This window comes from Pristiophorus japonicus, chromosome 5 (assembly GCF_044704955.1).
Source record: "Pristiophorus japonicus isolate sPriJap1 chromosome 5, sPriJap1.hap1, whole genome shotgun sequence".
Taxonomy (NCBI): domain Eukaryota; kingdom Metazoa; phylum Chordata; class Chondrichthyes; family Pristiophoridae; genus Pristiophorus; species Pristiophorus japonicus.
Window position 1 is genome coordinate 159,862,593 of NC_091981.1, and position 15,202 is coordinate 159,877,794.

The following is a 15,202-nucleotide window of genomic DNA, read 5'->3' on the forward strand; positions in this document are numbered from 1 at the left end:
GCTCCTCCTCTCTTTCCTGTGAACCGATTTGGGACATTTTACTACATTAAAGGCAGTATATAAATTTTTACGAAAGGATATACTTTCATTGGAAGTAGTTCAGAGAAGGTTCATTAGGTTGATTCCGGAGATGATGGGGTTGATTTATGAGGAAAGGTTGAGTAGGTTGGGCCTATACTCATTGGAATTCAGAAGAATGAGAGGTGATCTTATTGAAACGTATAAGATTATGAGGGGGCTTGACAAGGTGGATGCAGAGAGAATGTTTCCCTGATGGGGGAGACTAGAACTAGAGGACATGATCTTAGAATAAAGGACCCGCCCATTTAAAACTGAGATGAGGAGAAATTCGCTGTCTCAGAGAGCTGTGGAAGCTGGGACTGAATAAATTTAAGACAGAAATAGACAGCTTCTTAAACGATTAAGGGGACAAGGGGTTATGGGGAGTGGGCGGGGAAGTGGAGCTGAGTCCATGATCGGATCAGCCATGATCATATTGAGTGGCGGGGCGGGCTCGAGGGGCCGTGTGGCCTGCTTCTGCTCCTATTTCTTATGTTCTTAAATGCAAGCTGATTTTTTTTATAACTATACGATAGAAGGTTTCAAAGATTTTTTGGCTCATAAACAAAACTGATATTTATAATTTTTCATGTTGCCTAATTCAATTGAAAGTGATTGAATTTGTAGTACAGTTCAGAACACAGCTGGCTACCATGTTGTCATGTTTCGCACTTTCCATTCTACGCAGGAGGAGAAAGGTGCCCTCTGGTGCTGAATGTTCACAATGTTTCAGGCTGCCTCTCTCAATAATACTATAGCAAATGGTTTGAAAAGATTGGCAGTTTTTGTGTGTGAGTAATTGCAAAATAAAGGAAAAATAAGACAGAGCTCCCCATCAATTCAAAATGAGTTATGTTGGACTTAAAGAAGGGCGTCACATGGAACTATTTTCAGTTGAACTTAAATGCAAGATTGATATTCAACATGCTTATGGTTTTTAAAAGGAAGCAGAGATTGGTCCAATAATGTGCTAAGGAAACAATTTTTTAGTGATATAAATTAAATGGATAAATGCTAATATGTGTATATTTCTGAAGGAAGAAATAAGTGATAGCATTTTTTATGCTGCTACAATATGCAAGAAAAATGTATTGACAATTGTACATTTGTAATTGTTAAGTCCTAAGGATGCATCAACAACAGTTTACACTTCTGTAGAGCCTTTAACATGGGAAAACATCCTGAGGTACTTCACAGGTAGATATGAGGAAAACAGTTAAAACAGGGTGTCTAAAAGCTTGGTGAGAAGATGGCTTTTAAAGAGATTCTTGATGAAGGAGAGAGAGGTGGAGAAGCTTAAGAAGGGAATTCCAGAGAATGGGATCCAGGTAACTGAAGATTTTACCATTAACAGGGAAGTGAAGAAAGGGGAATGCACAGTAGGCAAGAGTCAGGAATAAAGAGTTAGGGTGGAGTGTAGGGGAGAAATAAGGCTTCAGGAGGTTTTGGGTATATGGAAAGGCAAAGCTGTGGAGGGATTTACCGATTTTAAATCCGAAGTGTTGGGGGGATTGGAAGCCAATGTGGATTAGTGAGGACGGGGTGATTTGTGGAATAGGACAGCAGAGTTTTTGACAAGCTGGAGCTGATGGAAGGTGAAGGGTCAGAGTCTGGCTAGAAGAGCATTGAAGTAATCAAGCCAGAAGGTAACCGAGCCTGGCATTGCTAAAAATGGCATATTAATATTGTTTAATACAGTAAATAACTAGCAAACTTCAATGAACTGTAATCTACTTCTGTTTTTATAAGACTAAAATAATTTTCTCAGATAAAACTAATTTGGAAAATATTGTTTCACTTTTACATCTCTCCACAAGCAGTTCACTTTGGCTTCAGGTTTTGCAGGTTCACTTCATTAGCTGAGGTCTCAGTAATTAAAAAGAATATTTTGTTGAGATCGAATGTTTAATTATGAGTTGATCAACCTTCACCTAGAACATTTGGCACTTGGTTATAAAACTTATTGATACTATCATCATTTTTCTAGGGTCCTGAAGGGCCACCCGGTCCGAATGGAAAAAGAGGAACATCGGTAAGAGAACATTGATGAGGTTATGTTAGCCTTCAGTTTTCAACCCAAAAGATCAAACTGTATTAGTATGTGTCTATGTACCATTGTAGTTTGAGAAATAGTTACATTCCTATTTTAAAAATGTATTTTTGTATTTTCTTTCTTATTGTCGTTACTTGTTGAATGTAATAATAAAGGTTTTAGAAATTGGGATCCATCCCAAACACCATATTGAGACTAGCAGAAGCTTACAGCACAGTATACTTGTTGGTGAGATATGGCACTGGTACTACCTGCAGATCTGGAAAGAGGGAATGAACAGGCTGCATTACCTAAACGATGAAAATTACAAGTTCGATTAATCTCATAATTTAATTTCTTAATTTTTAGGAGTGTTCATAAATATTATTAGGTCCTGAGAGAATTTGGAAATTTGGCTATTTTCAAGCCATAAGATTTTAAATAATAAAACCTGGTTGTGTTTTATTTATGGGTTTGGTGTCTGGATAAGAAACCTGATAGAGGAGAGAAGTATTTATGTGACTCTTTAATCCATGATTTCCTCTGGCCACCCATCAGTTCTAGATAAACAGTACAGTTCGACTCTCTTATCATGGTAAGGACTGTTATTGTAAACCTATCGTTCGGTGGGAGACATTGCTTTTCTGTAGATTTACATTTTCTGAAAAAATTGTTAATTAGTCCACAAATTACTTCTTCCATGCCCTTTCCCAGAGAGGAAGATCAGAAAAGCAACACTTATAAGGAGAAGAATTGAGTTTGATAATACAGTCAAAATCCTTTCCTCGGGGTCCAAATCTGCATCAGCATGAATGTTCACTTTGGTTGTAAAGATCGTGTCAGGCAAATACACATTCCAATCCAAATTCCACAAGGAAGGAACCAGTCTCCAAACTGCACTGAAATCACTTACGTAACAGAGTGGATCAGTGTCAGTTCAGAGATTGAGCCATGGGGCTATATTCTGACGCTTCCTCCCAACATTAATGCAGCAGCCCGACAGCACCACCAAACTACAACCAAATATTCTTCAGGTTGAGCCCAAGCTCAGTACAGTGGCCTTGCACCAAATTGATACGTTTCCATTATTAAGGGAGAGGAAGGCATTGAAACAATTTGCAGTATTGGTGGCCTGGTGTTAAGATGCAGTGCAGTGGAAGGAGAAGTTGCTGGCTTTCCCACCTCACTTTCATGAAAGCAAAACAGAGGGGCACCCTAAAAGTCTGCTGCTGTGGTTTGTATTAGGGCGCTGAAGATCAAAGAGGAAGAATGTAACTAATTTATTCTCTTTCCCGCCCACCCACCCCCAGCCGTCCCAGCATAATTTTCCGGCCTTAGGATTTTTTGCAGCAGCCAGAAGGTTCTGAGGCCAGCCACCAGGAATGTACCTGTTTCTGCCCACTGATCCCAAAACAAACCCTTTCATGGGGTGGATCAGTGCCGGATGGCTCCTGGGCTTTGTAAATAGCTTGGGCCAGGAAGGTTGAGTGGACCACTCCCCTCATTGATCGAGCACACCTCTGGTACACTGCACCGGTCTGGTACCCAGTAAAGGAAAATCAGCATTATGTACAGTCTAGCAAAGGACAATAGCAACATCAGTAACAGGAAAGAGGAGAGAAGGAATTTGTGAATGTTAATGGAGAATTTGTTGAGTCACAGCTGTAAAAATGCACTGGTATAGAAATGAGTGTGCATGACTTGAATGAGTACTGAATGTAATGGAATGGCTTTAATGTATTATGACTCCTAACAATAGTGATTGTGGTGGATACTTGATTGAAATGTCAGTAAATATTAATTGCTCTCGAGCTTGAAGATCAGAAAACACAGTGTTAAGTATAATTATCCATCAAATATATTATTGGCTTGGAATAGAGTTTACAAGATATGGTGAGCTTGCTGTTATGAACATTCATGTGTGAGCAATATCCCAAATCTGCATTTATGGAATGTGAAATTGGGCTTATTATTAATCCTGTCAGAATGGAAGGATGCCTTTGAGTGCTAAATAGTAGTGAATGAAAACCTGCATGTACATTATTCTCAGTCAGTAGCTGACTTTGTATCCTGGGATTAGTGTGGTGACTGCAAGGCTTGTTTTACTTTGATTGTCATTGAGCAAAGTCCCTGAGGCAATGGCAGAAGGACTGTAGAGATTCTTGAATATTATCATTCAGACTCACATGATCATTCTCCACCTGAATATAAAATAATGTGACATAGGAGGGAGACTGTGCTAAGAACACTTTGGGCAAGAACCCTTTAAGTGCTTGTTTGTGTTTTTACTGGTCAAGGTTTCAGTTTCTGTGTGGGACTAGCTGAGGTGCTTTTGTAGAGAGCAGGCTGAGTGGTCTTCTTCCATGTTGTAATCATTCTATGATTCTATGAAGGTATAGACTAGAAGGAGTTGGATGATAATGTTTGAAATACTGGGGTGGGGCAGGTGTTTGTATTCAATACAAGTAGTTCATCCTTATTACCACGAAGAGGCACAAGCACTCCATTGTTAGCTAAGTATTGGATACAGGTTAAAATGGAGCTGCCTATAAACCAAATAAGTCTCAAGTATTCCTCAATTACTTTAAATTGTTCAGTTAACAAAATGCATTTTAAAGGTCTCAGCACCACAAAACTACAGTTCTGAAAGCAAATGCCATGGATTCTATATTTTAAGTTTAGGGTTTGATTATACGGGGAGAGGACATTATTATAAGTTTGCACCCCTCCGGCAAGAGTTTCAGTTCTCTTGGCTCAGTCAGGGTTCAGCATAGCAGTGGAGGCTGGAACGCCAAGTGAGTTGAGTTGTACTGGCCTACAGAAGGACACTATGAGCCTCATCATTGGGGTCCAGGCCAGGGAAGTGCTTGCGTCTGTCTGTCCTATGTATGTGACAGACTTGGAGTGCACCAGCTGGTGTGATCCTAGCGTAACTGCCGGCATCGCAGTCTGCAAATTTTTGGTCCCATAACAACTACGATAGGCATGGTGATGACCACAGTTCCATCTAGAAATATGTTACTATTTAGTATGATTGTATCTTATTTGAACACCACCCAAGTGTTTCAAACAACGAGAAATAGGTCAGGTTTATGAATAGAGGCTATGAATGAGAGTTAAAGCTGACTTAAGTTCTGGTGTTTAAGGAAGAACAGTAGACTGTGTCATGTATTCAACTATCATTGTAACCCATGTATAAGCTGACCTAAATTGTACATCTTGAGAACATTGACCACAAGGGGTGAACTTGTGGGAGACACTCCTAACCTGGACTTTCAGGTATAAAAGGGGAAGCTCCACCCACCTTCATCACTTGAGGTCTTGGTAATAAAGGTAACTGGTCACAGAGTGACCTTCTCTCAAGTATGGGCCTCGTGTGCATTTATACTGTCTGGTAAGGACATATCAGACTGGATATTAACTTGGACGTGGGGAGGGAGTGTGAGGGGAGTTGGAGGCCGTTTTGAGGTCCTGCTGAATTGAATGTCAGAACCTGATTAGCATTTTTTGTCTCTGTTTCCCAGCCGTAGCCACCCAGATTGAGAGGATGGCTGGCAGTCATCGGGGGAGGGGGTGGGGGTGGGGTGGGGGGGTTAGGACCTCCACACCAGGCTGCAGTCAGGGAGCAGAGAGGAAGGAGGAAGGAATCAGAGGTCTCGATGGGAGATTGGAAGGGTCAGTGGTGGAGGAGATTGGAGGCCTCGGGGGAGCGGGGGGGGGGCAGTTGAGGGAGATCGGCGGCATCGGGAGGGGGAGGGGTAGATCGGGGGCCTTGGGGGAGATCGGAAGGGTCAGGGGTGGGGCGTTCGATCATGGGAGGTGGGTGAAGCAGGTAATCTGGAGCCAGCCAGTAAGTGGAAATAGATTCAGTGGTCCTCACCTCCCTTTAGCTGTTGAGTTTCTTGGGGCCCAGAAAACTCGGCTGGCCAAGTGGTTAAATATGAGGCATTCAGCCTCATTATAATATTTAAATGACCAACCCGCCTCCAGGGAGTGGGTTGGTTTCTCGCCCTCCATCCCGCCTCCATTAAAGTGGGCGGGTTAGGGTCCCACCTGACCCAAATCCACCCATTTTTGGGTTAAAATTCCCCCCAGAGTATCAGTGAATTTGTCAGTAACTCTCAGATTTGGTTGACTAAGAGCTTTAAAATTAGTAATTGTACCATTCTGTTGAACTCAACTACATTATTGCAGCCACACTCTGATAACAATGTAAGAGTATAACATACATGATGAAAGCACTTAGCTACTTTATATACTACTATATGCAAATCCATTTTATATATTAAAACTTTTACCAATAGAACTGAGTGATCATTTACAATAACATAACAAAACCATTTTGGAAAAATCTCAATATTTCTGAATCTATAAAAATGAATCCATGTATCTGTATATATTTAGCATTGGACATTGAACAAACACTAGAACAAAAGACAGATCTTAAATACATTGTCCTTATTATTGCAGTGAATTAAGGAAAATTTAAACTACGGTTTAATTGTTCTTTTTAATAGGGACCAGCTGGACTGACTGGCGAGCAAGGCCCGAATGGAGTCCAAGGCCAAAAGGTAGGAGAATTCCATTGCCTATGGAGTTGGCTGATTATTTCCACTTTAAAAATTGTTTATTTTTGCCTAAACTAAAAATATATAAAACATAAAAATATAAAGGCACCATAATATTCTACATTTAACAAGCTCAGTCAAAAACCTGTTAGTGAAGATCTGTATTTAACAAGAACACAAAGAACAAAATAAGTTATGTGTCGTGTGCATCTGACTCTGTTTCTTAAATTTACCATTTGGTAAGTGTTTCCCCATCCCTGACACCAACCGGAAGTGGCTTGGTGGCTGAAACCCCATTTTGGGGGCTTACTGGAGCAATACTTGATTAGATGTAGTTTGAACTGATGCCACATGCTGTCACGTTTAAAATTTGGCAGGAATGCCCTAGTAAAGTGAAGAACTCTATGACTTTATTCTAACTGATTTTTTACAAATGTAGCACACCAAGAGGATAATTTTGACTTTGTGTGATAAAGTAAAACGGGCAATAGCGAATCGACTATTATTACTTCCTAGTTTATATTTCTATTGACGTGAATGAAAATAAAAGATCAGGAGAGATGTAAAACAGGCTACCAATTCCCTATCGCCATTTTTACACCATCACATAATTAAAATGATTTCCTCAGAGGGCTACTATTGAAATATGCTGGAGTTTTACTAGAAAATGACTATTTAATATAGCTTTTATGAAGGAATGTTTATATAAGATAGCTGAGAAATAGATTGTTGATGTATATCTGCACGGTCATTCTGAACCATTCAGTTCAATGAGTTGAGTTTACAAATACTGAAATGTTAGGAATTGACCACATATTGAAGTGCCCACCTGCCCTCGCTGAGATTCTTATTTGGAATAATTGTAAGTTGTGGCAAGCCTGAAGAGAACACATGAGTAAATAGAAGGCTAAGTGTTGACTAATTTTAAAAATGGATTCCTCCCTCTCCCACTGCATGTCCCATCTGCATCATATATATGGGCCCCAAGTACAGAAAATCAGTTATCTACTTCAAGGAGTGCACAGTACTGCCAGGAGGGCAGTCAGTAGTCCTGTATGTACTCATATGTCATTGAAACGAAGAAAATTATTCTATGTTTTTATTTACTTATCTGATCCTCTCCCGTATGTTTGACCAGCTTGAGGGTTGCTTGTTGGAAGACCAGGCAGCTTTGGTCCATAGCTTTCTCTTCTGGTTAGCAGTTTTGTTTTCTTTAAATTGAGAAACTCATGTAGGTCCAAGGACAAAAACAACATAACTTGAACATAGTAGATTGGAGACTGTCAGCTTTTCATTTCTCAAGATCTGCTTCGTAGCACCTCATCAGCATGTCTGTGAATTTAGCAAAACTTTCTTGACTTTCTTGCCAGGTTGACAACCTCAACAGACAAATACTACAAACAGTGCTATGAAATATTATAAATGTATAACACTTCATTTGAACAGATGTATGACAAAACAACAAGAAGAGACTTGTGTATCTACTTTACCCTAGAGTTGAAAGCAGGCAGCCTCTCCTCCTTAGAGTCACTGGCCTACCCATCATTTCACCACAAGTCAATTTAATTAATGCTATTTATTATCATCCCAAAAACATGTTCGTGCGGATGCTATTAATTCAATATTTAAATGATTTCTATCAAGTTTACCAGGATATTTAGAACACTGGACATTGTAACGGTAATTACAAATAAAAGATAACATTATTAATTCAACATGTCGATAAACTTTAGTGAAATTAGAACAGCTATCTTCTCGTTGATTGTAGAGGATTTCAGACAATCTGACCCCAATCAATCACCTCCGAGTGCATTGCTGTTTATTTTTCCAGTTCATTATGACCTTCTTGAGTGAGACTGCCAATTTAATGGAAATTTGTGTCAAATTATGGGCAGTTTTGTGGTGTTGCACTCACTGGGACCTGGGTTGGGAAATTTCAAACTTACTTCAAGTAAAACTTTTACACCCAGTAGATACTTTCAATCCATTAATTTTGGGCTGGATTTAATCCTAGTCCCACAGGGGAAAGGACTATAGGCCTGGATTTTGTGGGGTCGATGACGATGTACACTTTGTAAGCCTTGTAAAAGGCCCTGCAAGTTCCGGGTTTCCGAAGCACTGTGCATGCGCGAAAACCCGGAACTTATGACCTGTCAAGGTTCGCTTTGACAGTTCCTCCGAACCGAAAGAACAATCACTTTTGTTGGTGCAGAGTTAAGCTATTTGCCGAACTACTGCCCAGCAAATGCCCATGAAACCCTTACGCTGGTAAAAGCAGGCGTAGGGCTCGCTTTTTCCAGCATAAGGGTTAATATAAATGTTAAATTAAACATTTTTAAATCAAAAATCATCTACAAACATTTTAAATTCTTTATTTAAATTTTGGCCTGGATTAAAGTATTTAAAATTATTTTTCAAAAAAAAATATTTTTTGCAAATGCTTCATTAAAGGGACTTTTAATTAAATGTGAAAATGAGAACATTTATTTTTATTAGAATTGTGTAAATTCTTTAATTATTTGGGGATTCCATTGCTTGTCATTAGGGGATTCTGTTCGGAAATGACTGCAGTGGAATCCTCCTTTCTGATAGGAGGACCTGGCCCACGTGATCCCAGGGACACTTCCGAACTGCCTGCATCCCTCGCATCCATGGGTCTTTATGTAGGCATACGGCTGCAGGCCCAGGACCTGAAATCTCCGAAGCCTGGGAGCCAGCAGTTAGGTTTGTATTTTTTTTCGGGTCAGAGGCGTACTCTGGAGGGATGCCTCCAACTGCAAATTCCAGCCCAATGTGTCACCCAACCCACCATAGGAATAGTTTTCGTAAAAAAATAGAGTTTTATCAGAATTTCCTGAAAATACTCTAATCATGACCATGTGCAAAGACCTTGAGGCTAAAATTGTGCCGTCCTTCTGGTGTACTCCTGCCTAAACTCCAGTGGGAGTTTGGTGTAATGGCCCCAATTTTGGCCAGGACCCAGATCTGCCAAGCAACATGGGGCAGGCAGATTTGCCTGCAGTGGCATGTGGGACTGCCAGATGAATGTAAATAGAAACATAGAAACATAGAACATAGGTGCAGAAGTAGGCCAATCGGCCCTTCGAGCCTGCACCACCATTCAATATGATCATGGCTGATCATGCATTTCAGTACCCCATTCCTGCTTTCTCTCCATACCCCTTGATCCCTTTAGCTGTGATGGCCACATCTAACTCCCTTTTGAATATATCTAACGAACTGGCCCCAATAACTTTCTGTGGTGGAGAATTAGTTGTCTCTGCACTGACCTCACAGCGGGGCCAGTGCTGGAGGGCACTGGCAGGCAAAATCCTACTGCTAGGATGGCGGCCTGCAGATTTTCAGGGCCTTTGTATTGCTAGGTGAATATCAACTTTTAATTCTGTGTTTATCTATCTCTATGTAACTACCTTATTAACATGTTCTCTGGGATGGAGGGCTTTCCTGTGCTGTCTTAAGGTATATTTTCAGTTCAGAACAATGAAATGGGAGCAGTTATCTGTTGGATTTTTGTTTAACTAGGAACTGAGTAAAGCCCTCAGCAACTTCATTCACAGAGATAAAGGTGATTTTCATTACCAGTCCCAGAACTAAATCAGACCTCAGATTCCTGGGAGATTGATGTAAATCGTTGTCTGCAATTTTTAAGTTTTATTTTTCAAAATAAAGAGCAAAAATATATATTTTAAAAACAGCTTATGCTTCACATGGTGGGCTACCAATTAAATAAGTAGAATTTTTCTTCCTCTCGTGTGTGTGGGAGAGTGAGGATGGGTGGGGGGAGGAGGGGAATTTGAAACAATAGTAATATTATTTCACAAAAATAGTATTTATAGCATTCAGGCATACATTTGCCAAAAACATGTTAAATAAAATATATTTCTGTTGAACATGATGGAGTGACTGAATGAATTGACTAGATTTTTCCCTTTCTTGTGGGAACTGAAATGATAGCAATTTAATTGTGCAAAAGAACAGTACATTCAACTGTATAACTTCCAGACATTTCTCAGCTTATGTCAAATATTTTAATGGGTGACATGCTGAGATTTTTTGTTGGTATACAAAATGGGTAATGGCATTTGCTTTATATGCAATAAAAAAAACTCGAATAGCCATATTGAAATGGCCCAAAGTGATTCATAAGACATATTTTACCACAGAGCAGGTTTTGGAGCTACACTTCCATTGGTTCCACACTCCATGCATGAGCATTGGCTGCATTTGCTGGCAGATTATTTGACTGTGAGGGCATCACAATAGAATTTAATCTGACTCCTACCCAATGTTCATGGGATCACTGGGTAACTACTTGGAGTGGGAATCACGGATCATTTTTCTTTTTTCATTTCCAGCCTGGGGCACTGAGGTCAATTGTGGTACAGGTTGAGCGTCTGAAATCCGGAGTTCCGAAATTTGGAATGTTCCGTAATCCGGACACTGGGCCGATCTGTGGCGGGGTTGTCCGGAATCCGGAAAATGTTCCGAAATCTGGTCATTTTTTAAACCCGCTGCGAGTTGAGCCTAGGGAGGGTGAACCCCCCCCAAAAATTGCAAAAAACAAAAAATTAAAATTCACAAAACATTCACAAAACCCTTACCTACTAAATTGCTGAAAAATAATTAAAAAATAAAGGGCCTGGTATTGGTGGCCTTACCGCCGACTGCCGCCGAGTTTTGCCTCCGGTTTCCTTTCTCTCCCAGTTTTCACTTGGGCTGGAGTGGGCGCGAGGGAAGTACCACTGGGAATCGCCTGCTGATGCCCACTGGTGGCCAAGTAGCGCAAGTGACCTCCCGCCCGCCGTGATGCCGGATTAGTGCAGGCGGAGTCGGCGGGAGTCAGCGCCAGCAGGGGGAAGGATTGCTGCGTGGAGACTTTTCTAACGTTTATATGTGACCCCGACGTTAGCTACGAAGAAGGGAAAAAAAGGTTAGTGAAAATATTTTAAATGTTTTTCTTACATAGACTTACCTGGATGGGGTCCCCTGAAGATGTTCCGGTGTTTTTTTTTGGAAAGTGTTCCGGTGATTTTTTTTTTTTGTTTCCTATGATTTTTATTTGCAGGTCTTCCACCCTCCCTGTGCCCGACTCCATCCTCAGCGGCACTTGGGCGGCAAGAGCCTTTGCCCTCGAGATTGAGAGCTGCCACCCACTGCTGCCCAGATTGACGATGTAAGTCATTGTTTGGCCGCTGGGTGGTACTGCCACCTCTTTTAGAGGGATCTTCCAGGCAAAGTACCGCCCGATCCCTCGGCAGCCATTGGCGGTCCTTTGGGCGGCACTTGGGCGGGTCTTGGCCTTCATCAATTTCGGCCCCATAAACTTTAACTTACCTTTTTTGCAAGTCTTCAACGCAGGTTTTCCCAGCCGCCGACCTCGACCCACAGCCGACGCTGCCGAACCTGGAACCGCCGACCCACCTCCGCTGCCGAGCCCCCCCCACTCTGCCGCCAACCGCCCCTCCCTCCCGCTCTGCTGCCAACCGCCCCTCCCTCCCGCTCTGCCGCCAACCGCCCCTCCCTCCCGCTCTGCTGTCAACCGCCCCTCCCTCCCGCTCTGCTGCCAACCGCCCCTCCCTCCCGCTCTGCTGTCAACCCCCCTTACCTCAGCCCAGGAGTTTATGGATTCGAGATGTTGGAAAAACATTCCGAAATCAGGAAATACCCGAACCACGGCTCGGGCATTTCCGGATTCGGGATGTCGGAAAGACGATCTGAAATCCGGAAATACCCGAAATCCGGAACGGCCTCGGTCCCGAGGTTTCCGGATTTCGGATGCTCTACCTGTATCTCAACTGCTGCCCTGACTAACTCAATACAGACCAAGAATCAAACCTGTGATCTGCTTCTCTGTGTGGCCTAATACTGCAACAGGAATTGTTTTTAACTGCTAGATCTTTGGGGAAACTAGCTTCCAAGTTTTTATGTATGTATTCATTGCTAATTTTCTTTTTATTTCAATTATTTATTGAAATACAAACTTTATTCTGTTATGTTCAGAATAACTCCACAAGACTGTATGCTGTAAGCTCAAACTGTTGTGACCTTGGTCTCTTTAATCAAACTCCAGAGTGAAGAAGCAGGATGGCAGACAACCTTTTTTACTTATTTGCACAAGGTGTGCAGGTGACCCTTGGGTCTCCAGCAGGTACGCCCCCTGGTGGCATGTCTTACACTATTACACAGTTTACATACATAACATCACTCCCCCCCCCCCCCCCCCAACCAAAGTCTTAGATGCAAGTTATTTACAAGTTGAGGCGATCAGGGGCTCTTCGTTCCCGGGTTGATCGCCTGAGTTGAAGTCCTGGTATGGGTGAGTTGATCGGATCATTGCTGCACTGCAGCATGGCTGGTCTGATCGGACTGTCGGGCATGGTGGGTTCATCCTCGTGATTGACAGCGAGGTCGATTGCTGGTTGGGTGTGTGTGGGTGGATCAATGATGGTAATGTCCTCTTCAAACGGTTCTTGGTTGTCAGTGAATCACAGATTGGTCTGATCCAAATGCTTTCTGCACATTTGTCCATTCAGAAGTTTGACAACAAACACTCTATTCGCCTCCTTGGCTAAAACAGTGCCAGCAACCTATTTGGGACCATGACTGTAATTAAGAACAAATACAGGGTCATTAACCTCAATGTCACGTGATACAGTCGTGCGATCGTGGTTCAAGTTATGCCGGTGACGCCGTGTTTCTACGTGATCATTGAGATCTGGGTGGACTAAGGAGAGCCTGGTTTTGAGTGCTCTCTTCATTAACAATTATATCGGGGGAACCCCGGTAAGCGAGTGGGGTCGCGTCTGATACCTGAGCAGAACCCGAGATAACCAGGTCTGCAGGGAACCGTTCGTCGTGTGTTTCAAGCTCTGCTTGATAATTTGGACTGCCCGTTCCGCTTGACCATTGGATGCGGGCTTAAACGGGGCAGACCTGACATGTTTGATGCCCTTGCGGGTCATGAACTTGTTGAATTCTGAGCTGGTGCAACATGGTCCATTGTCACTATCAAGGACGTCAGGCAAACCATGGGTGGCGAACATGGCCCGGAGGCTTTCAATGGTGGCAGTGGACGTACATGATGATATTATTACACATTCAATCCATTTAGAGTAAGCGTCCACTGCTTCTAGGAACATCTTTCCTAGAAAGGGGCCAGCGAAATCCGCGTGGATCCTGGACCCCGCTTTGGAGGGCCATGACCACAGACTCAGTGGGGCCTCCCTTGGTGCATTGCTCAACTGTGAGCAAGTGTTACAGTGGTGTACGCATGACTCCAATTACGAGTCAATGCCGGACCTGGCGATAGCCTTCATCATGACTATGCCTGGGTGGGTACTGTGTAGGTTGCGTATAAACGTTTCCCTGCCTTTTTTTGGCAAAACCACATGATTCCCCCATAGGAGACAATCCGATTGGATGGACATTTCATCCTTGCGTCGGTAAGACGGCTTAATCTCGTCTTGCATTTCCCCGGGAACAGCCGACCAGCTCCCATTAAGGACGCAGTTTTTTACTAGTGATAACACCAGGTCCTGGCTAGTCCAGGTCCTGATTTGGCGAGCCGTGACGGATGACCCCTCGCTCTCAATAACATTAATTACAAGAAGCAAGTCTGCAGGTTGCGCCATTTTCTCACCGGTGGTGGGCAATGGTAGCCGACTGAGGGCATCAACACAGTTCTCAGTGCCTGATCTGTGGTGGATTACATAGTCATACGCAGACAATGTTAGTGCCCATCTTTGGATGCGGGACAAAGCATTGGTGTTAATACCTTTGCTTTCTGAAAACAGCAAAATGAGCGGTTTGTGGTCGGTTTCTTAATTCCGTATACGCATGCTAATGCTTCTTTCTCAACCATACTGTAGGCTCATTCAGCCTTAGATAAACTTCTGGATGCATATGCAACCGGTTGCAGTTTGCCTGACACATTGGCTTGCTGTAACACACAACCGACCCCGTACGAAGTTGCATCACAAGCTAGTACTAAACGTTTATATGGGTCATACAAAACAAGTAACTTGTGAGAGCATAGCAGGTTTCTGGCCTTATCGAAGGCTGTCTCTTGAGATTTACCCGAAACACAATCGTCACCCTTACGTAGCAATAAATGCAAAGGTTCCAGCAAAGTGCTCAACCCGGGTAGAAAGTTACCAAAATAGTTGAGGAGTCCCAGGAACGAACACAACTCCATCACATTCTGTGGTCTGGGTGCTTGATGGCCTCCGTCTTAGAGTCCGTGGGTCTGATGCCGTCTGCCGCAATCTTTCTCCCCAAACATTCGACCTCTGGCGCCAGGAAAATACACTTGGCGCGTTTCAGCCTGAGTCCCACTCTGTCCAGTCGCTTTAGAACCTCTTCCAGGTTGTGCAAGGGTTCGGTGGTGTTGCGACCAGTGATTAGGATGTCGTTTTGAAACACAATGGTGCGCAGAACCGATTTAAGCAGACGCTCCATGTTCCTCTGGAAGATGGCAGCAGCTGAGCGAATCCCAAAAGGGCATCTGTGGTACATGAACAGT

At 42.8% G+C, this 15,202-nt stretch overlaps 1 protein-coding gene across 1 annotated transcript in view; it reads left to right on the forward strand.

Moving 5' to 3' along the window:
* LOC139264487 (collagen alpha-1(XXVIII) chain-like) overlaps positions 1-15,202 on the forward strand; it is a 405,978-nt gene that overhangs the window by 44,990 nt on the left and 345,786 nt on the right. The window contains exons 10-11 of the mRNA XM_070881040.1: positions 2,048-2,092; positions 6,610-6,663. Of these exons, the coding sequence (XP_070737141.1) occupies positions 2,048-2,092; positions 6,610-6,663 (99 nt within the window). The remainder of the gene's footprint in view (positions 1-2,047; positions 2,093-6,609; positions 6,664-15,202) is intronic.